Consider the following 25,879-nt stretch of genomic DNA (forward strand, 5'->3'; position numbering starts at 1 on the left):
CTTGCTGCCGTTCTAATTTTATTATTAGAATATCATTAAAGAGTAATTTTTTTGGATTTTTCTGTATACAAAAAGGATACATACATATATCTGGAAAATGAAACCCTTAACAAGACTTAAGTTAGGCCAGGTGGTATTGGACTCCACTTTTTATACAAAGGGTGTGGGTTCAAATCCCACCACCAGCTTCTTTTTAAGTTTTTTTGATTTTCAACTTTTAAAATTTTACATATATAACCCTGATCTTTTACAGATTTGGTATACTGATTTACTTTGTTTTGTGATTATTATTATTTCCCCCCCTTTTTAACATGTTTTAATTTATAAATTTTATATATTTTTATAAAACTTTTTGATTTAGAGAAATGGTTAATTGACAAACAAATATTTACTAACAAGGTTTACAAACATATGTGGACCAATGAAAGAAGGAGAGAGAGTGAATAAAGAGAAAAGAAAAATAACTTCATTGGTGGTTATTGATGCCACCTATGTTTGTAAACTTTGTTAGTAAAAGTTTGTTTGTTACTCTAGCATTGCTCTTTGATTTATTTGTTTCCAAATTACTTTGTATATATTAAAGACCATTGCTATGAATAGTGTCATGCCCTTTAATATTTCGCCATGTGTTACCAATTAATGTCCACCACGTGTCACTTGATCAATGGTTGATTTTACACGCCGTATAACTATTCAGATTTTGTCATATCGAATTCCGTTTAAGTTTTTTCTCTTTCGGTTAATCTTGATTTTTTTCATTGATTTTTTTGCATAGTAACCCGCCTACGTGGCGAGTTGCTATTTGTTGATGTCACACTCTATACCGCTATTCAGACTTTGCTAATTCGCATCCCTTACGGATTTTCTACTACATGTTACTTTTTGGTTTTTTTCAACATTATTTCCTTTTTGAGTCATCCAACCTTTTTATGTCACACGTCGTACCACTATTTACATTTTATTACACCGCATCCGCTTGAACTCTTAACTTATCATATTCCGTTCGGTTTCTACTACGAATTAATTTTTGATTTATTGCACACTTTTAAACAAATATGTACATGACAAAATAATTTTTAATTAATAAGTGGTTAAAGATTCAACGTAAATACACTAAAATAGTATAAACGTTTCAACAAGACAACTAAAGCTTGTTGCGGGGTATTCTCTAGTTATTATTACTTTTTTTATTATCACATCGACCCGGATCCGAAGACTCAACCCGTAAATGTAAAGCTTCGTCTGTGTTCAAGTCAAAATCTGATTCAAATTCATATATTGATTCCTTTATTCATTCTATATATCAATCAACCCTCAAAAATGTCCAACAAGTCAATAATAATAATAATAAATTATGCATCAGCAGTATTAATATTATCACTATTATTATTTGTATCTTCAACAGCAGCATCAGCAGCAGAAGATGAAAATAAAAAGCTAAGCAGAAAAGAGTGTGAAGAATTAGGGTTTACAGGTCTTGCATTGTGTTCCGATTGTAATGCCCTTTCTGAATATATCAAAGATCAAGGTATATCTATCTATATCTATCTATATATGGGGTAAGGATCATTAAAGAAGTATTCATATATGAACATACGTGATTTTAATTATAATTTGATCTGTACATATGTGACAAATTTGTTTACAAACACCATTCACATATGAACATCAAGTTATAATTTAGAGGTTCTCATGGTTCTTCCAATTCAAATGGTTCTCACATGAACCTTTTCCTATATTATAGTGAAATGTTGATTTGAAAACTATAATTTGTGTGAAAACCAGTCAAATAACACAATGTGTTTATAGCTAACCACCACCACCATCATCATCATCTCTGGTCACAGTCGCTCTCTCCAGCTGCGGAGCCATTGCAGTAAGGGCAACCCCTTTATTAATGCCTCGAGGTTTGCGACCGATAAGTGCGAAACCCACCTGAACAGCCGTTCAATTAAGGGTTTCGCCCGTAACGTATCACAATTTCCGGCAATGGTGCTGCTTGTGGTGGGCAGCTATAAACACATTGTGTTAATTTCAAAATCACAAAATGTGTTTGGCCAGTTTTCTGGTTTTCACACAAATTTTAGTTTTCAAATGATCACAACCCATATATATTATAGATGTTAAAAAGTAGTAACTATTTGGGGGTAGCTGCACGGCCATACCCCCGCCACCTCTGCGGCTTTCTCAAAATTACCGTTTTTTTTACCCCTTTTTATTTAAGAAAAAAAGTTAGATGATTTAAATTTTCTTTTTCTCTTCCTTTAATTTACCTATATATACACATCAAATTACTTTCAAAAAATCACATCCAATTTCTCATAAATTCACAACCATTCCATATATACTCTAAAAATACAACCACTTCATCATAAAATGTCTTCCTCTTCCTCTTTTGACGAGTTATACTTCCCGACTTTTCCGCTTATGAGTTATGCATGGGTAGTACCCTAGAATTCTTGAAAACTGTGTATGACTCGCTAGAAGACACGGCAAACTCTAGCACTAGCTGGGCATATATGGAATGTTTTCGTGAAAAAGCTCAAGAAATAGTGGTTCATTTTTTTTTATCAATTGTGTATCTTTATTTTTAAGTATTATGTAACGGCTTGGTTTCACCCTATCCGCGGTCCACCGCCGCCGCCGCCTATTGAAACCGAGCCAAAGGTTGAGATCACTTAGCAAATTACGACTTCGTGGTCCTCCATTTACATATTATTCTCGACTAGGAAAGTAGGAAATAGTAGAGATCAACGTGTTTATTTTCTTCATCACTTAGGAATTTTTCGGAATTAATTGAATGTTGTTTTGACTGTTATGGTACCTTAAAAGGTTGAATATTAAATTACATTTTGTTGAATGTTTCTTCGCGTGATAGTTACAATTGTTTGTTTGATTTTATGCAGAACTACTGTCTGATTGCAGAAAATGTTGTGACGAGGATTCTGATGACGCAACTAGCAAGGTATTTATGTGATACTCTCTTATTCAATTAATTCTGTATTTCTGTTGTTTGTATTTATTTTGACCTAAAAAGTTGTAGCTAATAATATTTGGGTCCTGAAGTATGTGACTGTAATTGATAATTGTATGTCCGGTGAAGTAGTTATCTAAGCGTTATGTACTACAGATTATATATGCCGGTGCTGTTCTGGAGGTGTGTATGAGGAAGCTCGTGTTCTATCCTGAAGTTGTTAATTTCATAGAAGATGAAAAGGAAAAGTTTCCTTCTGTCAAAGTTCAATATTCATTTAATGCGCCACCAAAGTTGATCATGTTGGACGATGCTGGACAACAAAAAGAAATCATAAGGTGCGTTTGTTGATAGTTTCATATGTCCTATTTTTTTCTGCGTACTATCATTTGTTGATTAGTTGAGTAGCTTATCAGGGGGTTGATGCGATTAGAATACAATGTGCGTTTAAGTTAGCATATTTAGTTCTTGTGGAGGAGTAGTGACCTTTCGCAGTTTTCTGAACAAATGAGAAAACAGGTATAAGGTCGTAAAGAAAGGTATAGCCGATTGGTCATAAGTGAATAAGATAAATGACGAACAGTGAAGAGTGTACTTTAAGAAAGATTTGAGGTGGGAAAATTGGCAGGCAGGGTGGTTTTGTAATGCGTTGATACGTTTAGTATTATTACAAGTTGGCCACTGATTTCTCCGAAACAAGAGATTAAAGGGTTGGGATGACCACAAAACACCTGTTCATTTCATAATTTTTTCAATAACCAAGTTATGTTTTAAATAGGATTAAAGTCTATTGATTTTTACAATATTAATCTGAATTTTAACAAAGTGTTGTGATCTTGTGTGCCTTAATTTTTTGGGGAGATTGGGTATCTTTCAAAAGTTTAACCCTTTTCCTTTGATACCCAAGTTTCTTATTCGACACATTCCAGATATAACATAACCTAATTTGAGCCATACCTAGGTAAATCGGTTGAAATTGCGACATCTAATGACATATGTTACTTTATTTATGCCTCAAATGTCCTATAAAACTTTAAGACCTATTTCCCTTGTTATTTGTAGCATTTATATCCACATTTCTTTTTTGCAGCATTGTGTTTATTGCCAGAAACTTAAGACCTAATTTCCTTTTAATTTTTGCAGGATTGACAACTGGAAGCGTGAACACATAATTGAGTTTTTGAGGGAGAAGCTGAAGCCTACATCGACAGTTTGATCGGTCAGTTAGTCTGGTTCTTGCGCTATCTTAGCAGGGCTTGCAATACCTTTGTCTAAACAATCTGCTGAACTTTCTTTTGTAACATTTAGAAATATATCTACTTAATCATCTGGTGCAGTTCTATACTTCTATATTAGTTCATAATCATATTAAAGATTTTAAGATAATGATAAATCCATTGCTTTCCACCTTAGATGTTTACAGTTATGAAGTAAAGGGTATAATTGATGTCGTTATGTTTTCTGTTTTGACAACTATTGGGGTATACATCCCAAGATTCATGTCATGATGATTTATGTGATTACACTTCTTGCTGCAAATGTTTTTCTTTCATTCAAACTTAATACATAAGTCAAGGTCTCCAGCTGTTAGTGTTAGTCGGTTTAAAAATCATATTATCCCTGGATGCTCCAACCTCTTTTAGTGGTCCTTTAATCTCTTGAGCCATCCAGTTGTGGCCACTTTTGAGATTATATTGGTGTGCCTCTTTAATTTGAAGATGATTATGTATGTATGCTTTCAAATCTGCAAACTCGTACTTAGGGTCTTTTTAATCTGGATTACTTGGTTCATTTGGGCCGGTTTAAGATTAGACTCTGACTGTACAGATTAGAGTAGCCACACAGATTTTCACTACTAGAACATATTACATAAGTTAGCTGTCAACATTTTAAGTCTAAGTTTTGACTATTTTCATGCTTATGGGTAGGTTAATCTTATGTTTTATATTATCGTCCCACTTAGAGATCGCGAAACTATAGTCAGAGTAAGAGTTCCAATCCGCCGAGACAGCGAGACTAGAAGGCCGGCCCCAATTTCCCTACTATGTTGAATTTACTCCCAAGCTTAGTCATTTCCTGTTCCTTTCACACATCATTGATGTTAAATGGTTAAATAGAGTTACAAGGGCTAAACTGGCAGAAAGTCACCCAAAATGTATTTTATGCTTAAAAACCACCAAAATCATTGTTTTTTTCTAATCAAAATTTTATCGAAATTAAATACCCTGGTAAGCATACTCAACACGCTAATGTTTATCCGAACAATAATATATTTTCTAATCACATTCAACACTCTAGTTCATCATGGAAAAACTAGAAGTTTTGGACAAAAAGTGTTTTTGCATCAACCCAATTCACCCAATACAAAAAAATTGTCCACTTTTATCTGAACCTTTCGACCCGCATTTTGCTACCTGTGTTTAATAATTCCCCCTCTTTCGTTATATCATGTGGATTGACAACATACAACATGAAAATCTATGGTATATGCCTCAATATGGTGCTACTTGATATGATTAGTGTTATGGGGAATCACTCTAGATTCTACAATTAAGTGGTTGTAGGCTTGGTGGTATCAAAGCAATGTACTAAAAACTGGTTAAATGGTATGGTATAATGGGGACTAGCAGTCCCGTGTTCGGGATCCAACTATAGGATGATTAAGACTGAAATATGGTTGGTGTTTCTGTTATTTTCTGCCTTGACACCTTCATTTGATAGATTAATGAGAACCCAACGATCTCATAAAAGCGAATGATAACCGTGGCTACTCCCAAGCTATCCTAAATAAAACAGAAAGAAGATAACTGCTGTACCTTGTTCATTTCTCATCATTTTGCTGCAGCCGTATTTTGTTAACATAGATATCTATGTCGAATCTGTTTCTAGTGTAGAAAAAGTTCAATAGCTAGAGACTAACCCTAGGACATCAGCTCGCATCTTTGTTTTCTTGCCGTTTGAAAGAATATTCTCTTCCCACACATTTTCCTGCATAAATAGCCTACACTTAGCACCCACTATGTAGTCCCCGAAACAGTAACCAATTATGAATATCATGAGAACGCTTGTGATAATTTGTTTTATGATACTTGTGGTTATGGGAACTAATACAATGGCGTCAAAACCATTTCCATTTGATGAACGTCCAAATGAGGTTTGCTGCTATCCCGGTTACCCCTGCTGTACTGTCCCCATTCCTCCTGGTGCTGATGAAGCTGATGACAACGGTGTAGAAGTCCTTGCACCTTCCCCTTCTATGGCTCGTGGTCAAAAGGCTCGGCCTTGATCTTGATGGAATAAATGGTAACAGATGTGGCCTAAGTAACCTAATAAAGTAATAAAGATTGTTGTAATCGTGTGTGTAATTTAAGTCTGAGTTTTATACCATAAAATGAAATGAAATGCCATATCAGCTTTTGGGGTTTTGTTAAATTTGTTTTGTTGGTCCACTACCTATTTGTGTGCTTGTTTTTTTCAAAGATTTTTTAGGTATTCAGGTTCTTATACTCGTACTTAAGGTTTTCCAAATCTGGATTGCTTGGCTCGTATGGGTCGTCTGAACTGATAGGCCCTCTCTGCAGAGGTTCAACATACAGTTATCTGATCAAGTATATCTATGCCAGAATAGCCACTGGCATTTCCCTAAGATAAAATCACAACAATAAATCTTTGTTAGTTTGCTTTATCATTTATAGTTAAAGGTAGCAAATTGCCAAATTGGTCAGTCAAGAAGAGTGGGTAACAATCAAACTGGGTAATTGGTTGAAATGGATCTGTTGCGTTGACCACGAAGTCTTTTATGTCCAAAAGATTTAACCTTTTATTTCGAAAATAGTGTATCCAACTATGAGGACAAAAGTTCATATTTTGTTATAGATAAATATTTTATAATAAAATTCTTTTTATAAAATTTTCGACCCATTTGACTGGTTTTTTGTTAGCAACAATTCCATTTACCTGTTTTGACTTATTATACATGAAACACGCCCCTAATCAACCTGGTTCATAAGTAAATTGGTAGTAGCTGTTAGGGGTGAGCAAAAATCGAACCGAAAAACCAAAAACCGAAAAAACCCTATAAAACCAAACCGAAAAAAATGAAAACCGAACGAAATCCATTGGTTTGGTTTTTGTTTTCCAAAACCCGAACAAATCGGTTCGGGTTTCGGTTTCATATGCCAAAAAACCGATCAAAAACCGAACCGAACCCATTATATTTTAATTTATTTTATATTTATATCATATTACATTTATATTTATTACTTATAATTTGTGTAAATATGTTAATATATTTAAACTTTTTGTCTTTTTAGTGTACAAATCTATATAAGTTATATGTTTTAGATGAAAACGTACGATAAAATCAATTTGTTTTATAATAGTTATATCAATTTAAACACCTAAAAAGTATAATTAGTTATAAAAAAAACATATCTATATTTTAGTTTCTATATCATAGTTTTTTCATCATAAACAAAGAAGTAAATTTTTTTTTTATATATAAAAAAATCGAACAAAAACTGAAATCGATCAAAACCGAACTAAAAAACCGAAAAAACCGAACCGAACAAAAACCGAATCCAACGGTTTTGATTTTCCAAAAACCGAATTGATCGGTTCGGAGATCGGTTTTAGCCAAAAACCGATCCAAACTAACCCATACGTACTCACCCCTAGTGGCTGCTACCTCTGTGAACATACAACATGAAATCATACTGTATGTTTTGATTTAATTCGCTTGATGTATATGCGTTTGTTATAAAATAGAAAATAGTTTTGATGTTTTATGTATGAAAAGAAGGTCAATAATATTTAATTTTGAAAGCTAAAGTTTATTTTGGAGGGAAATGCTAAATATAATCCTTAGGGCTGTATTTAACGTGCCTAAAAAACTTGTATATTCCATATTAAAAGCACGCCCCTTGATTTTTATGGTAAATGTACAAACAATTTATGCACCTTAAACACAGTCCTAAGAGCTGTATTTAACAAACTCCTATTTTGAATTTGTGCCAATATAAGAGTATATCAGTATATGGTAACCGGTTAACGGTTCAATCTGTAAACTTAATTCTTAAAATACTAAACTTTCAAAATCTGTTTCATTATATTATAAGTAGTAAAATGTTAAATACCTATCATTATAGGTAATACGTTTTCAAGCGTGTTACAATATACATGTAGTATGGTGTATGACACTGTGTTGAGTGTTGACTATATAAATGAATAAATGAAGTACAGAGTAAATTTTTATCTAGTATAAAAGATAATAACTGTTCATATTTACACATAAACACAAAATACATCACCTAACTTTGTGCAAAAGTAAAAGTCCATTCTAAAAGTCATTGGTCACAAACTCTCGTGCAACTTTTTATATGGAAGTTTCTTTCATCATTTAATCTTTCTTCATGTCATGATATGATGATAATGCTATATATTATTATGTGGAGCTTTCATTGACCATTATATTGAATGCAAATAAACATCTTAAAAGGTTTTTGAAGCTTGTTCTAAATAGAATTACTGGTATATATAGATATAAATTTGTGAGTTGGTTCGCTTAGAAAGTCCATGCAAACATTTGAAGACCTTAAGATGATGATGAACCAACCAATACAAGGACTTTCGAAAACCCATTATGCAAAGCCTTAATTTGTGTATGATTACAACACCATGAAATCCTAGATTCTATCTAGCTTAAGAGTAGTTATTTAATTTTCCGTTCTTAAATAATAAAATAGATAAATAAACCATATTCATACATCTATGATAACACCCCCATTCTAGGTTTGCATCAAAAAAAGACGTAAAAGAAGGTTAACTGATTGGCAAGAAGTCGGGATTTTCAGCTAGCTAATAACGATACATTGCTTCATGAATAAGAACTTGTTGAAACACAATTGAATTGATAAGGAATGAAACTATTAGTTTCATTAAATAATCAAAACATCAATAAGGGAATTTATGTTATTTTCTATTGATGTACACACCTTGTTATACTCTCACTGATGAATACACCATTCTGAGTTTTAAAGTCATTTCATTTTTAAAATCCCTTCTAGGTGTTGCCTTAATGTTTAAATTTTAGTTTGTAGGTTGATTTTTCACAAAGGTAAAGAAATAGACATATACAAACAACATAAACACTCAAGATCATGCCTTTTCAACATCTCATCCATAGATTATTTTATAATTGTACGTTTCGTTAGCTAATAGATGGAATTGTGCATAATCAGACAACAATGTATAGGACCTACCAATTGAAGACTTGCACAACCTAACGTCTCATCCAAATACACGTACTGTTTCATTTAGACCTATCTCATAATTTCATAACTGGGTTGCCGCAATTTCAATGGCATGGACTACAACAACTATATATATCTGCAATCCAACCTCATTCAAGGACCATGCATTATATGAGCAATCTAGTAGTGTATTTGGATCTGTCAAATAATAGATTTGATGGAGTAATTCCATATTGCTTTGGAAATATCACCTCATCACTTGTTATGATAAATTTGGGGACAAATCATTTTCAAGGAACCATATATTCCACATGTGCACGCACGAGAACTGTAGAAGGCTAGAAGGGCTTATTTTGGAAGAAAGTCAACTTGAAGGAGAGGTGCCAAGTTCCTTGACCAATTGCCAATCCTTGAAAGTACTTGATATGGGAAACAACCGGAACATTTCCTCACTGGTTAGAATCTCTTCCAAATCTGGAGGTTCTCGTCCTCAAGTCAAACCATTTTCATGGATGCATTGCACCAACTTTGAAAGTTATCGACATATCTCATAATGCATTTGAAGGCCGAAAATATTTTCAGAATTTTAACGCCATGAAAAATATATATTTGTCTATGGGTAATTAATCAGTTTTACTCATTCGTTGTTAATTTATTGAAAGGTGTGGAGCAAGCTTTTTCTCAACTTTATGTTTCCTACTATACATGAGTTGTTTGTCTATCATACAATAATTTTGGTGGGGAGATTCCAGACGTCATTGGGAATCTTAACTCATTGGTAGTGCTTGACCAACAACCTCACCGGTCAAATCCCACATACTCTTGGAAAACTATCAGAACTTAGACCTATCTTGTAATCAACTTACAGGAAAAATCCCTCAAAGCGTTGCAGCCTTGACGTTTCTCGAGTTTTTAAATCTCTCGCAAAACCATCTTCTAGGGCTCATTCCAGTAGGATCACAGGTCAACACATTTCAAGCGAACTCATTTGAAGGGAATCAGAATCTCTGTGGGTTTCCATTGCCCAAAAAGTGCAATGATAATCCACAAGATTCACAACTCGAAGGTGATCGAGATGGCAATGAGGAAGAAAGCGGGTTTACATGGAGAGTGGTGATGTTAGGATATAGATGTGGAAAACTACTATTTCGATTGGTAATGGGATATCTCATGTTGTCAACTGGAAAACCAATGTGGTTTAATGCGATTGCTAACGCAATAGAGCAAATGATCTCGAAGAAGCAAAACAAGAGAACATACGTATATATAGGAAGATAAAAGAAGAAAGGTATGTACTGCACATGTTTTTCCCTTTTGCCATGTTGTGCTAGACAACTTTAACTTCTTCTCATATTTTGTTTCAGGTGATGACTTCTTGGGTGGACTTAGATCTTCACAGAAATTATGCAGTTCCATATTGGATACTACTTGTTAATTATGTTTAAAAACTGAATTCTGATTGTTCATCAATTCACGTTGTTTATATAAATAAACCTGATATTTTGCCCTTGAGAAATTTGCACAAGGAAATCTCATTGTCAAGTATTTCTTCTACCAAGTCCCGTGGTTGGGTTCGATTAAGACTGAAATCGTGTTTCTCTGATTAATTAGCAATAAAAATAAAAACAAGATAATGGATAACTTGCAACTTCGGGTCATAGGTCATTAGTTCATTACACTGGACAATAGCTTCCTGCCGAACCAAGATGATATATACTAACCAAAACGATGCTGTCCTGTATTTCGGAACTAGGTATCTACGTCAAATCTGTTTCTAGTGTAGAAAAAGTTCAATAGCTAGAGACGGGCCCCAAAAATTTAGTTTGCATCTTTGTTGTCTTACCGTTTTAAACAATATTCCTCTTTCCCACACTTGTTCTTGCATAAATAGCCACACTAAACAACCACGATGTGGTAACCCGAAACAGTAACCAATTATGAATATCATGAGAACGCTTGTGATGATTTGTTTGATGATACTTGTGGTTATGGGAACTAATACAATGGCGTCAAAACCATTTCCATTTGATGAACGTCCAGATGAAGTTTGCTGCTATCCCGGCTACCCCTGCTGTACTGTCCCCATTCCTCCTGGTGCTGATGACAACGGTGTAGAAGTCCTTGCACCTTCCCCTTCTATGGCTCGTGGTCAAAAGGCTCAGCCTTGATCTTGATGGAATAAATGGTAACAGATGTGGCCTAAGTAACCTAATAAAGTAATAAAGATTGTTGTAATCGTGTGTGTAATTTAAGTCTGAGTTTTATACCATAAAATGAATGAAATGCCTTTGTTTTTTTTTTTTTTTTCCAAAGGTTACTCACTTGGGTTTTCAAGTCCTTATACTCGTACTTTCCAAATCTGGATTGCTTGGCTGATCATATGGGTCGTCTAAACAGATAGGCTCTCACTGCAGAAGTTACGTGATCAAGATTATCTATGCCAGAGTAACCACTGGCATTTCCCTACTAGAAATTAAATCACAGCATTTAATCTTTGGTGGTTTGCTTTATCATTTAGAGTTGAAGGTATCAGTCAAGAAGAGTGGATAATAGATCAAACTGGGTAATTGGTTAAAATGGACCGGTTACGTTGACCAGGAACTCTTTTATGTCCGAAGTCATAAACTTTTATTAATAATAGTGTGCCTAACCATGATTACCAAAATCAATGTAATTTTGATGATATCTAATAAAATGCTTTATGGAAATTTTTGAACCTATTTCACAGGTTTTCTGTTAGCTACTTTTCCATTTACCCGTTTGACCTTAGATGAAACACATCCCTAATCGACCTCGTTCATAAGTAAAATGGGTCAAAGCTGCCACCTTCGTGAGCATACAACATGAAATCAAATTGTGTGTTTTGATTTAATGCCGTTTGATGATATGCTAATGTTATGGGAAATGCTCTAGAATAAATTCAAAATGCAGTACATGAAGAACAGTTTTATCAGGAGATGTTTGACCTGCTAGCTTATTTAAAAGTGCTTAAGCCTTTTTGCTTAAAATACTTCAAATGGTTTTATGTATAATGATATTCTTGGTCTATTCACTCGTAGAAAACGTAAGTTAACATACAACTCTCTTAATTTAATCATATATCTACAGTTAGTGTAAATTTAATACGACACAATTTTAGTTTTTTTTATTTATGTGATTTGATATTCTCGATTAATTGTGCATACATATACAAGTTGCTAACCAAGTTCATGGTAAATGCGCGCCATATGAAAAACTCTATGATAATACTCACAACTTAAGTTTGCATCTGCTAGCTGTGCAAAAGACGGAAAAGAGGGTTAGCTTATTGGTATGGCAGAAAGTCAGGACTTAATAATATGGTTTTGGAATACATTGCTTCAAAATAACTTTTTGAAATTGAAATTTAAACACTAATCAAATGATTAGGATAACTATAAACAACCGATATAATTTATAACTAATCCGAAACAAACAATATAGCGTCAAAATGCCAACAACGTACCAACGTAAGAAGTCAAATTAAGATAACAACCATATATATTACATTATTACCATTACCATGTAATGTTTAAAAGAGCCCGGCCAAAGTTTAATGATATATACTTTTGTCTAAAAGAGTTTACATTCTTAAATGGACCAAAGTTTGGTATGGACATTTTTTCGTTTTTATGCTTTATAAGGTATTATAGATACATATATTTCGAGCCTTTAAAGTTTTGGGGTCATGACTCGCCTTCCCCGTATAACTAGAATAGGGAAAACCTCCTCCGGTCCATTTATTTCTGCCGACACGCATCTTAATTAAACAACTTCATATTCACGTTACTTTCATGGTATAAAATTTACTCTTGTTTACATTACCTCAAAGGAGAACACAAAACATGAACAGACACATATGAGTGGACATAGTTTTTTACAATCTTATGTAATTTAATTAATTAATGATTGTCTAATAGTCCAATACTTAATACTTATGCATATTTGTAACTCTATATATATATAGATGTCCTTGATTGCTCAATGAATACATAGAGTAAATTACAAACAAGAAGGAAAAGAACAATGGGTGGTGCTAATAAGCAAATGGGGATGATTTTAATTGCTGCTTGTATGCTCTTATTTTTGAGGGCTAGTACAGTAGAAGGCATCGCGTGTTGCTCAGGTAGCCGTTATTCTTGTTGTTATGAAATGAACAAGCTATCACAGCTACGTGGCCCTGTTCCTTCAACAATTCCATGGCTACCTATGACCCCCACACCATCCCCTTCAACGATACCATGGCTACCCATACCGTTCACACCTGGGGCTGCACCTGCTCCATTGTCCAAGATACCGTTCACACCAGGGGCTGCACCTGCCCTGCCCGTGATTCCATGGCTACCTATTCCCACCGTGCCTACACCTGCTCCGGCTACAAGTGTTGGTGAGACGAAGGTGCTTGGTCGAAAGGCTTACTCTATATTCCCATCAATCCAACGTCATTGATTAGAGCGTACTGGCTGGCTAATGCTGAATCATGGCTAATGTGATGTATCCTACTTTGAATAATTTGATCTTTACTTTAATTGGTTTGGGTGTGGAGATTTAAAAGTCAGGTGTAATTGAACTGAATATCGGGACCTTGTAATGTTCGTTCTATGGAATATGAAGAAATTGTGGGTATGTTTTGCTTAATGTTAGAGAAAACAAAAAAAAGAGTAATGGCATTTTTACACTAAGCGTGAATGGACAGATGATTATTTAACGTAGTATTTTTGCTTTTTAAGCAAGTCCTTTCGATACTCATGATTGTACGTGATTTGTGAAAGACAAATATGATATTGGCTAATGCAAGTTTATCCTACATTTTGGAACCAGGAGATAAGGCCTAGGAAGTATTTACATCTCCAATGTCTTGCCGTTAGAAAATTATACCCTTTGCTCCCATATATAACCTTGCATATATATATTACGGCATTAAGCCCCCTAATTGATAATAAACCAGAATGGCTTTTTTCTCAAAGTTAATTTGCTAAGACCCAACTAAAATCGATAACTAATTACTCATTTTGGGCCATCTACTAACACCACATTTGAGAAAAAGAAAAGAATATAAAACTCTATAAGTTTCAATAAAAAAAAAAAAAAAAACCTCTTATTGTCTTAGTAATTTTTTTTTTATTTGTCTATTATTAACTATAAAAGTCAATAACTTACCAAAAGTCATTTAACGATTAATGTCTGGATATTTAATAACTAAGTTCAGCTCATTGTTGGTTTTCTTATTAAACTAGAAGGTAACCGCACAATGTGGCAGCGACAACGGGTGATAATAGTGATAGCAGTAGAGGTATGGTTACTAATATAAAAGTAATTGATGTAAAAGGGGATAGTGTATCTACTTTAACAGTGAGTGATGATGGAATTTGGCAGCGGATATGTGATTGGAGATGGCAGGGTTGATCGGAGGGTTGAGCCATGGGGGTGGGAATTGACGCACCGGCAAGAAAGTTTGAATGTGTGAATTAGGGGTAACATGTGAATTAATGATATTTTAGAGATAACAAAAAGTGTTTATTTTCTTTTGAAAAGAGAAAGGGGTGAGGTGGGGGTGGTTTAATGAGTAAAGATAAAGATATTAATTTCAAACTAAATCATGATCGTAATCTTATACGGAGTTACTAATTTTGAAAAAAATAGAAAAATATTAAATGCATCCCTAAGGGTTGCACTTAACGTGCATAAGAGAATTGTACATTTTATATCAAAAGTCCACTCCTTGAATTTTATGGTAAGTGTATAACCAGTCTCATGCAGACGGAAACTTTGGATAGATAATTGAACATGTTGATTTTTAAGAATACCAGGAACAATTCATCTATCTTTGATTCAAATTGAATACCGAAATTTAGAGATTTCACACTAAAACACACACATGTGATTAGGGGAAAAAATTTATTTTTTGATTATCTGAAAGCTGATCATTTCCCGTTGATAAAATACATATAAATAAACAAGCAAAAGTTGAATGGACCTAAAAACATTAGTGGACCGAAAGTTATAACAAAAAGAAAATCAAAAATCATATAAAAAGGTCTGTAACTCCTAGAAAATGGTGTTTTTGATGCTCTGATCGTACGTCGAAAATAGAACTCTAGAACAAAAGTTATGGTTATTTTAGTGAAAGACTCTTTTTACCCCTTTTTTGAGCTTCTAAATACAAAAGGGTTTGGACTTTAATAGTTAGGCCTATATCACAGTCCCAAAGGCTCCGTTTAACAAAACTTAAAAAAAAAAAAGCAACACGATTTTACCTTAAGATATCTATGTGTTACTAGATTGGTGTCTGCGCAATGCAGCGGCGGTAACAGCGACGGTAATGGTGTGGTTATTAACGTAAAAGTAATTTCATTGCGGTTGAAAATGTGATGAATTGTTATGTGGGATATGAAAGGGGGAGGAGGGGGACGAATTTTGAATTAGGGTTTTTGTTATATGTGTTTCTGCGTGAGGGAGATATAGATATTGAAGTTTTTTAAAGGGCATTTTAGTCATAGTCTATAAAATAGAAATAAGGATGTATTAAGATGGAGGATAAATGTGTCATTTCATATTCTTAAAATTAAGGAGGGAAAAAGAAAGTTTGTTTTATAAAGGAGTGTAGATTTATACAGGTTCTAGAAAAACAAACTTAAAACATGAAAAATCACGATAAATATTGCTTTAAAGTTAAATTTATTTTATTTTATTTTTTTTGCATATCAAAGTGAAATCATTTCGAAACAAAGACAAATTCTGAGTTGTGACATTGTTGGTATGTAGGATCATTTTGGAGCCGCTTATGTTATGATTAAAAGAAAGGGCTATAGTAAATGTAAAATCTACAAAATTATCGACCTTTGTCATTTGTATGTGTTATATAGTTCTTGTCTTTGTATAACTCTTGTTGTAAATCAAACAACTTGCCTTTTTTCTATATCAAAATGCAAAATTTAGAAAATATTTTTTACAAATAAAGTTTAATGTACAAAGTAATTAATTATCTAATATAAATATTAGGTTAAAGGAGTAAATTTGTGACTCAAAATATCTATGACATATCAAGAGAGATGCATGCGCATTGCAGCGGCGAGTGTGTGATGATGGCGGCGACTAATGTTGATGGCCGCGACCAATTGTGGTGGTGCAGCCGTGCAGATGGCGAGTGTTGTAGGTTATTGATATAAGGTAGATGATGTAAATGCGATTGTGTTTACCTTTATGTAAACTAATCTTTTGATCGGTCAATAAAAATACTAATATCTTTTATTGGTTAAAATATTTGAGTGTTAAAACAATCAGTTAATTGATTGGTCAATTGAAAATTTGAAGTTCTCGTGGATTTATTAAGTTTTAGGACAACTGGTTAACTGATCGATCAGATGAAACATTAAAATATCTCATTTGGTTAGCATGTTTGTTTACATTACCTCAAAAGGTAAATACAAAACATGGACAGACAGATGAGTAAACATAGAATTTTACAATCATGTGTACTTTAATGTTTGTCAAGGAGTTCAATTCAATGCTTATAGAGTTACTCATGTTTGTAAATCTCTCTCTATATATATAGATGTCCATGATTGTTATATGAATATATAGAATTACTAACTAAAAGAAAAAGAACAATGGGTGATGCTAATAAGCAAATGGGGGTGATTTTAATTGCTTGTATGCTTTTAGTTTTGGGGACGAGTACAGTAGAAGGCATCGCGTGTTGCTCAGGCCGGAGTTATACTTGTTGTTATGAAATGAGCAAGCTATCACATCTACGAGGCCGTGATTCTGGTGCGATACCATGGCTACCTACGAGCCCTATGCCAGCCCCTGGTCCTGGCACGATACCATGGCTACCTGTGTTCCCACCACTCCCTTCTACCGGACCATGGCTACCTTTCCCACCTACACCCGCTCCATCAACCAAACCATGGCCTTTCCCCACTCTACCCGCACCTACACCTGCCCCGTCCACCATACCATGGCCTTTCCCCACTCTCCCCGCGCCTACACCTGCTCCGTCCACCATACCATGGCCTTTCCCCACTCTACCCGCGCCTACACCTGCTCCGTCAACCATACCATGGCCTTTCCCCACTGTACCCGCGCCTACACCTGCTCCGTCAGCCATACCATGGCCTTTCCCCACTCTCCCCGCGCCTACACCTTCTCCGGCTACAAGTGTTGGTCAGAAGAATGTGCTTGGTCGAAAGGCTTACCCCGTTATCACATCAGTCAAACGCCACTGATAATTAGAGCATGTTGACCGGCTAATGCTGAAACAAGGCTAGTGTTGTTTTTCCTACTTTGAATAATTTGATCCATGACTTAACTAGTTTGGATGTTGAAAGTTGTAATTGTTATTGCTTCAAATATTGAAACTTTCATTGTGATATGCAGTATGTAGAAATGGTGGGTATGTTTTATCGGGTCGGCTCTTAACGCTGCATTATCGACTTTTATTAAAAGAAATAAAATGATAAGATTAGATAGGGAAAGAAAGGATAGGGAAAAAAAAATCTATCTAAATCAGGTCAATAATTGCCAGAAAGTTTTGAATGAAAAAATAATCACTTTTCCTTTCTTACACTTTCTTTTTTAGTAAGAGAAAAAACTCAAGAATACTAAAAGATCAATTCCTCTTATCTTTTCTTTTCCTTTAAAAAAAAACTCAAGAATGCACTGTAAAGGAACTTTGGGTCTAGGACGAGCAGAAGGAAAAAGGCCTTAGGCTAGGAGTGACGAATTTAACCCGACGACCTAAAAACAAATATACGTTTGTAGTTAACATTTTAATCACGTACTCAATCAGAATGTGCATAGTTAATATTAAATGTAAGTTAATTATTAAATGTAAAGATACTGTATATATAATCTACATATATATGTTTATATAAAATTTTAAAAATCAGGGCCCTTAAAAAGTAGAGCGTTGTGCGTTCGCCAATTCGTCCTATGCTTGCCTCCCATGTGTTTTATCATAAAACAACACCGAAATAGGGCAGAACTACATTAAAGGCATTGGTAGCCTGTACTGTGAAAAAACTTTAAAAGTTTGTGTTATTCATTTTTTTTAATGATAAAATATATATATATATATATATATATGAGATATCCATCAATTTAATAATTGTGCAAATTAAGCAAAACCGAAAATGTTGAAGGCTTTTTAAATCCAATAAAAATAGCCAAAAATCCTTGAGAACTACCAAAACTCGAAGCAACATAGTCATTATCATTGATTTATAAGGATACAAGGTTTCTATTAAATAATTTGTGTTCAAGTCACTTTCAATCTTGATTTCTTGTTGCTAGAACAAGATCTGTCTAGTATTTTTAAATTCTTCACTCTTTTATTTTGTAACAACAAAGGTCATCAAGAAATGTTAGACTCCTATGAATTCCATGAATCTTGATCCACAAAGAAACATAGTATCAAAGATGCAAAAATAAGCAATAGTAACATAGCTTAGCAACCAAAATCTTTGTGACCCAAGTTCGCAAGGTTTGAGGTATTTAGTCTTCGAAATATAAAAAGTACAATTAAAAATTCATATCAGACATTTGTGTAACTTAAAAGTAATAATAGGATGGTATGTCATTCAAAAAAACAATAATAAAAAAATTAATGTCTCATACTATTTGTGTACGTGTGATGTTTGAGCACGGAACTGGTGAATTGCACCCGCGAGTTTTATGTAATATGAACTACTTCTTTGCCAAACAAGTTTTATTTTACACCCACATGGCCATATGTGCCCATATATACGCATCACCCATCATTGTTAGTTTTTTTTTATGCAAGGTATGAATTATTTGTGAATGTCAAAAAGTCTATCAATCTATCATATGTTATTTTAATTGGATCGGCTCTAAATAGTCAGCGAGTAAATCCCCAATTAAACTCTCATTAAAGAAAACTGTTTAAGTAGAGCTGAAGTATTTCTCGATGAATCAAGACAAGCTCAACATTCACCTAATGGTTGTGTTCTAAGCTCAAGTTCAATTTGCGAGCAAGTTGCCTTCGAAAAGATTCGAGCTCGAGAACCCGAGTGCCAATAACTCAAAAGTCTAATACAAACTTACATTGTTTGGCCCAAAATATAACACAATACACGAGTAATACCATTTTGAAGCAAATTTATAACAGTTTTTCTTAATATCATTATATGAGACATAATTGAATAACTTAATTTACCTTGAGGGTGCCCATATGTTAACACAGTCCTAAATTACTATATATACTAAAAACCATGCATCTTTTTGCGTGCGCCACACATTTTCAACACTTTTAGTCTCTGTCGTTAAATTTGTTGCAGTAATGGTCCTTATCAGCTAATGGATGTTAAGTATTTCCTGCAATTATAGTCCCTGTCGTTAAATTTGTTACAACAATGGTCCCTATCAGCTAACTTTAACCTTTTAACTTTAGGTTTTTTAATATTTGCCACATAACTTTAACATTTTAACTTTTGTCATATAACTTTAATTTATTTTACTTTTAACACGAGGTTTTTGTTTTATTTAGTTTTTAAACATATGTTTTTCTAACTTTTGTTGCGAAAGTTTCATTTTTTTTACTTTTTATGACGGAAACTTCTACCTTTTGACTTTTTTGTCCCATAAGTTTAATTTCTTTTACTTTTGGCTCGAAAGCTTTGTTTTATTTAGTTTTTAAACTTTTGTTTTTCTAATTTCTGTCATGAAAATTTATTCTTTTTACTTTTTATCACAGAAACTTATAAACTTTTACTTTTTGTCACATAACTTTTATTTTTTGCACGAAATTTTTTTGTTATTTACTTTTTAAATTTTGTTTTTTTAACTTTTGTCATGAAAGTTTCATTTTCTTTACTTTTTATCACACAAATTTATGAAGTTTTTGTCCTCTTACTTTTTGCCACATCACTTTTATTTATTCTACTTTCCACACAAAAGTTTTGTTTTATTTACTTTTTATACTTTTATTTTTTCAACTTCAGCCACCAACGTTTCATTTTCTTTATTTTTTATCACATAACTTTTCACTTTTTAACTTTTGCCACGAAAATTTCATTTTATATAATTTTCCACATGTTTACATGTTACGTAATATCTCCCGGGACAACGCCCGGGAGACAAAAACTAGTTTAGTTACTAAAAAGAAATAAACTTAACATATATGGAAAGCCACGATAAATATTAATGACCTTGTAATTGACATATCAATGTGAAAACACTTCCAAGCAAGACAAAGTGTGATTGTGACATTGTTGGTATGTAGGATCATTTTGGAGTTACTTATGGTTAAAAAGAAAAGACTTCTGACTGATAAACTAAATCAGAATTAAAACATTATTTGATCGACACGAGACTTAATATTATTCTTAGTGACATGATGTTATATTTTTCAGATAAATTGAGCTTGACTAAATTTAATAAGTTGTAGAGATTTTTAATATAAAAAAGCCTTATTTTGAGTAAATTGAGCTTAAATTATATTTGATAAATTATTGACATTTTAGGTAAATTGATTTAATTTTAGGTAACCTAAGCTTCTAATTATTAATTACTTAAATGGATACTCACGCGTTGCAGTGGCGAGAGAGAAAGAGTAGACAGGGTGAGTGAGCATAGAGCGAGAAGGGGTTGGTGTTGTGTGTGTGTTTTGTTTTACTAGTTAAAGGTAGAAATTGATTTTAAAAAATAATAATAATAAAAAAGGTAGTTCAGAATTTATGTGTATATTAGGTGTAAGTAGTATAAAAATTTAAGGATATTTATGATTTGAAGGCTTAAAAGTTTTTTTTTTTAAAAAAGCATGCCATAAGGGATTAAAGATAATGATAGAAAAATTAAAGCCTTTCACTGATGAAGTGAGTGTTTGGATAATCAGTTAATTGATTAGCCAATTGAAGTATTTAAGTCTTTTTATTGATTAATTGAGTTTTAAGACAGTTGGTTAAGTTTTTTTTTTTCGAAAAGTGAATTTCGCTGTAAACTTCGTATCGTGATTTGACAGCGGAAGGTATGGCATACGTTGTCTTAAACGGGTCTGCGCTATAGAGCTTCCTCGAAGTAGAAATGCCTATTTCAAATACCCGATGGGGAAAAATCCCCTATTAATCCGCCCGAATGTACGACGATCAATAGGGGTAAATTTTGTCCCCTCAGACTTGAACATGGGTATACCCAAGCCAAACTCTCATAAAGGGACTTACTTATGTTCTCCCCAAGGCTTGAACTCAAGACCTCATGGATAAGGGGATGATATTTCAACCATTGAGCTAATGCTCAAGGACATAAACAGTTGCTTAAGTGATTGATCGATTCAAAATGTAAATATCTTATTGAGTTATTGGTTAACATTTCCTTTTACATTACCTTCTAGAAAAACAAAAAACATAAACATACAGATGAGTATAGACATAGTATTTTACAATGTGTAAATTAATGTTTGTCTAGGAGTCCAATATAGGCTTGTTTTGAAAAGACTCAGGTTAAGGTCTAAAGGTTTGTTTTGTAGTGAATATGGTTTTGAGTGTCTCACAAAGAGAATTGTAATTTCAGAAACCATGATGATTATTCAAAATAAATATACGGAGTAGTATTTTGATACGAGTAATATTTTGCCAGTTAACAAATGTCTCATAGTTTATTCAAGGAAGAAGCTACCAAAATTTAATCTAAAGAGAGCAGTATTCTGCACTCTGCAGCATAGTAAATCACAAACAAAAAAAAGTAGAAAACACACCTCAAAACCAAATAAATCCACACTTTCAATAAGAAAAAAAAGCCACAAAAATCTAATCTAAAGAAGTATTCCAGAAACCAAATTAGTTAACTTGGTGCAAGATAAGTAGTTGGACCAGTGCCACCAATCTTATAAGCATCAGGAAGACTAGAATAGCAGTAGAGGTGGTTCGACATTTCCCAACCCCAGTCTTTCCTTCTTGATATCATCATTTTTGGCCAACGATTGATTCTTACATAATGCTCCCTCATCTTTCCATGCTCCAAGAAACTCGTAACAATTGAGTAGCAACATTCATGGCCACCCCATACCTGGTCACTAGGATCCGCCGTTTGGGTCCCATCTGGATGAAAGTAGCGCCGCATTGGTGGCTCTGTCCCTTTCCAAACTGGATCCAGGTTACGCCAATATTCTGGAGCCTCCTAATAGTGGGCAACAACGGAAAAATAAAATCTTCTTATAATAATACTCATATTTTATATACATCATCTAACTACATGGTGATATTGTAAGTGGCAGAGTTAGAGATTTAGAGCCATTTAATTGTGAGGTAAAACTCCAATGGTATTACCATCATGTGATCACATGGACCTACGGATAAAGGCTAGAGGTCACAAGTTCAAAACTTGTCGCAAGTGGAGAAACTATATATTGTGATCCATGTGTGAAGATCTTGACTTACCGGGCATGAGTTCTATGCGTTGTGCGCTCTAGGTACCAAGACGGCACATGGGTAGTGCCGTCTCCGAAGATGTAAAAAATTTTCGGGGTCTGGCCCGAAAATAAAAAGTGGGCCTCTAAGTGTTATGACGATAAACATTTTCAACAATTGAAACAAAGTATGACAGTTTTAAAAAAAACAGTTTATATTATTAAGTAATCGTGCAGCTCTCCTTACATTTTTTGAAGCAAAGTTGTCGATCAACACTTTATAAACTCCTGTTTATAAACTTATCTAAGGCCCCTGTTTGAGACTTGATGATAAACTCTTGTTCAATTTTCTCTTTTTCCGTTTTTGACTACCAAATAAATATCTTTTAGACATACTTAAAAAATAAAAATTAACATACATAATATTAACCACTAAAATCTAACTAAGATATATGTTTTCTTAATTTGATAAACAACTAAATAATAAATTATAAATATTATGATGAAGATACTTGTTAAACAAAAAAGTGGGACAAGACTGAAAGGAAGGGAAACAACGACAGGAATTGTTAATTCACTCAATTGGTGTAAGGTTAAATGTCATGGGCTTTTATTTCTGTCAATTTGATACGCAACAGTCCATGAGTTATCAATTCAAATATTTCATAAGAGTGTATATATATAACTTTTATAAAATCATGGGCCTTCAAAACAATTGGGCCTGGCCCTTTAGCACCACTTGAGCCACCCTATCACCGGCTTTGCACATGGGACAAGGGGGTTTCTACCCATTTACCTTTTTAGCTGTGAATTTTGGGTTGTTCTTGTCTCCAATGGGTCAAATGGGACGAACTTTAAAAATTAGTTACCAGGAAACGGGTAATGGATAAAACAGGTTAAAGTCACGTGGATTTTTTTTTCGGTTCATATAACTTTATATATCAAAAGGTAAATATAGTTAAAAAATAAAAAATAAAAAAAAAAACAAGAGTAGTTGTTAATCTGCATTAAAAATTGTATCTTTCATAACAAAATTTTACCTCGTAAATTTGTGATAAGTTTATAACTATCTTATACACTTTAATTATAACACAAGGTTGTATTAGCAAAAAAAAAAAAATTTATGTGAATATTTAGATAAACTAGTCAAAAGGAATCACTGGATCAGTTTGGGTTGTTATTTTGTTTTTAACCTCAAATGGGCCAAAATGGTAAAAAGATCATGGGTCCAGGCAATGTCCACCAAAGAGCAAATACCTTTCCATTGAACGGTTATTAATTTGGGTCCATGTTGAACACTTGAAAGTAAAATACTACTTCTTGATCAGTTTCAAAAAAAAAAAAACATTTTGTTTATTATTGAAAAATAATCTTAGCGTTGATAATTATCTCGTTTTTTAATTTATTTTAGACGGTTTGCAGATCGACTTTAATATGGCTCGACCAAGTTGGCCCATTTTAATTGAACTGACCGGTTTTGGCCAAACACCACCAACCACGTGCCTTTCGGAAGTGAAACTCCCAAGCATGATCACAAAGGTCTTCTTTCTTGATCCGACTCTGATAATAAAGTTAAACAACATATTATTTCATATGATCATTAATTAATAAGATATTATGGAAAATCGTTGTGAAAAGAAACTTACCCGTCTGCCATCTTCGATGGACAAGAAGTAAGTAGACAACTTTGTTAGCCCCTCGATTTGGGAAATGCGTGGTATATGAGCCTTGCCTCTCCATAGCTCTTCACACTATCATCAACTTGGATAAAATACAATTAATTAAGATTTCATTAATTTGGTTCAAAGACTTCCAAAGAATTTGACAGAAAAGGATTTAGTTTAAGATTTCTTTTGTTAATATAACAAGACAAGGAATTGAGTAAATATTTAATAAGGAAAGTGAATATATCGTATATATCATAATAATAAAAAACAAATTAATTAAAAAATAGATTAAAAATACACTTGTTGATAAGGATTACGCTACTTTATATATAACTAGATTATTTTCCCGCGTAATACGCGAGATTAATATATTAAATTTTCATAATATCATAATTATAGTTAAAAGTTAACATGTAAAATCAACTATATTAGCGCAATTTCATTTCTTTTAACTATAATACTTTTTCACATAAGTTATATTTTAAAAAAACTTTTGCAAAGAAAAATATTTCTATAATTGCATGTCACATTTACTATGAATACTTATTTGGGATAGCTGGGTAAATTTATCGACCTTGGAAATTGTAATGTAAAATTTATTGTGAATGTCATATTGTTTTATTAGTTAGATATATGGAATGATATGTTTTTTGAAAAATTTCATTAATACATCAGATAAACATTTTTAGCTATAGTTAATTTTATATCACTATTATACAAAACTATAACAAACGTATGGGTTGGTGGCCCATTGATAAGATTTTAGATCTTGAAAAAATCTAACAGGGTTCGAATTTCAATTCCTATGTTGTAGGAGTAAACTATTAGGGGGGGAGGGGGGTCGAGAGTCTTGGGTTTCATCTTAGGCATGTGTGGTTCGATCTTCGCATACTGCCTAATTGAATGTCACTATGGTGTTTAGAATACTAACTACTAACTACTAAATACTAACTCGTTCTTGGGAAAAAAAGTTTATATACTATAAAAACCATTTTCAAACAATAGTATCATCATTTTTCAGCTAGTAGTATCCCATTTTAATTTTTTTGAGTGACCGAGCTCAATGACATCGTCTCTTCATAAAATTAACTTCAATTTCAAAGGAAACTCAATTATTGCCAATAAAACTCATGTCTCCAGCCTAGAGAACATTTTGTACATACCTAGACCTGAATCCAAAACCTTAAATTCTTAAGTCTTCCCGAGTATAGATCTATATATTAAGTTAAAACTTATTTAAGAGTCCAAACTTTTCCAATTATGTATTAAGGTTTTTTTAATAATGTTATTGTTATGTTATATCCATTGTTACATAATAATGTAATTTTTTTTCCGCGTAATACGCACAAACTAAACATATTAAGTTTTCGTAGTAACATAATTAGTAGTTATAGATAAGGCATGTTAAAATTCGAGAATATAATTATTCAAAAGTTTTTACATATTGAAGTTGTTTAGTAGGATATACATGTTGAGTCCTAGTGTCATTAATTAGATTTTGTTGATAACAAACAATGTCAAATAATGTTTAAGTTTTTAGTTGTAAGCCAAGTCAACTTATGCACTTAAATTAGGCTAGCTTGGATGTCAGTTGAAAGTTTATGAC

At 33.2% G+C, this 25,879-nt stretch overlaps 1 protein-coding gene across 1 annotated transcript; it reads left to right on the forward strand.

Moving 5' to 3' along the window:
- The first annotated feature begins 1,247 nt into the window (after nucleotides 1-1,247).
- LOC122582203 (selenoprotein F) lies at nucleotides 1,248-4,379 on the forward strand. Its single transcript, XM_043754563.1, has 4 exons — nucleotides 1,248-1,528; nucleotides 2,907-2,965; nucleotides 3,131-3,312; nucleotides 4,118-4,379. The coding sequence occupies exons 1-4, from the start codon at nucleotides 1,321-1,323 to the stop codon at nucleotides 4,188-4,190; spliced, it is 522 nt and encodes a 173-aa protein (XP_043610498.1). The 5' UTR covers nucleotides 1,248-1,320; the 3' UTR covers nucleotides 4,191-4,379.
- Nucleotides 4,380-25,879: the final 21,500 nt, after the last annotated feature.

The sequence above is a fragment of the Erigeron canadensis genome, chromosome 9 (genome assembly GCF_010389155.1).
Source record: "Erigeron canadensis isolate Cc75 chromosome 9, C_canadensis_v1, whole genome shotgun sequence".
Classification (NCBI taxonomy): Eukaryota; Viridiplantae; Streptophyta; class Magnoliopsida; order Asterales; family Asteraceae; genus Erigeron; species Erigeron canadensis.

What these genes read in the sequence shown, in the direction of transcription:
- LOC122582203 (XM_043754563.1), top strand. Translation starts at nt 1,321, where the DNA reads ATGTCCAACAAGTCAATAATAATAATAATAAATTATGCATCAGCAGTA. An exon ending in TGAATATATCAAAGATCAAG is followed by an intron (nt 1,529 to 2,906) that starts GTATATCTATCT and finishes GATTTTATGCAG; the next exon opens with AACTACTGTCTGATTGCAGA. An exon ending in CAACAAAAAGAAATCATAAG is followed by an intron (nt 3,313 to 4,117) that starts GTGCGTTTGTTG and finishes TAATTTTTGCAG; the next exon opens with GATTGACAACTGGAAGCGTG.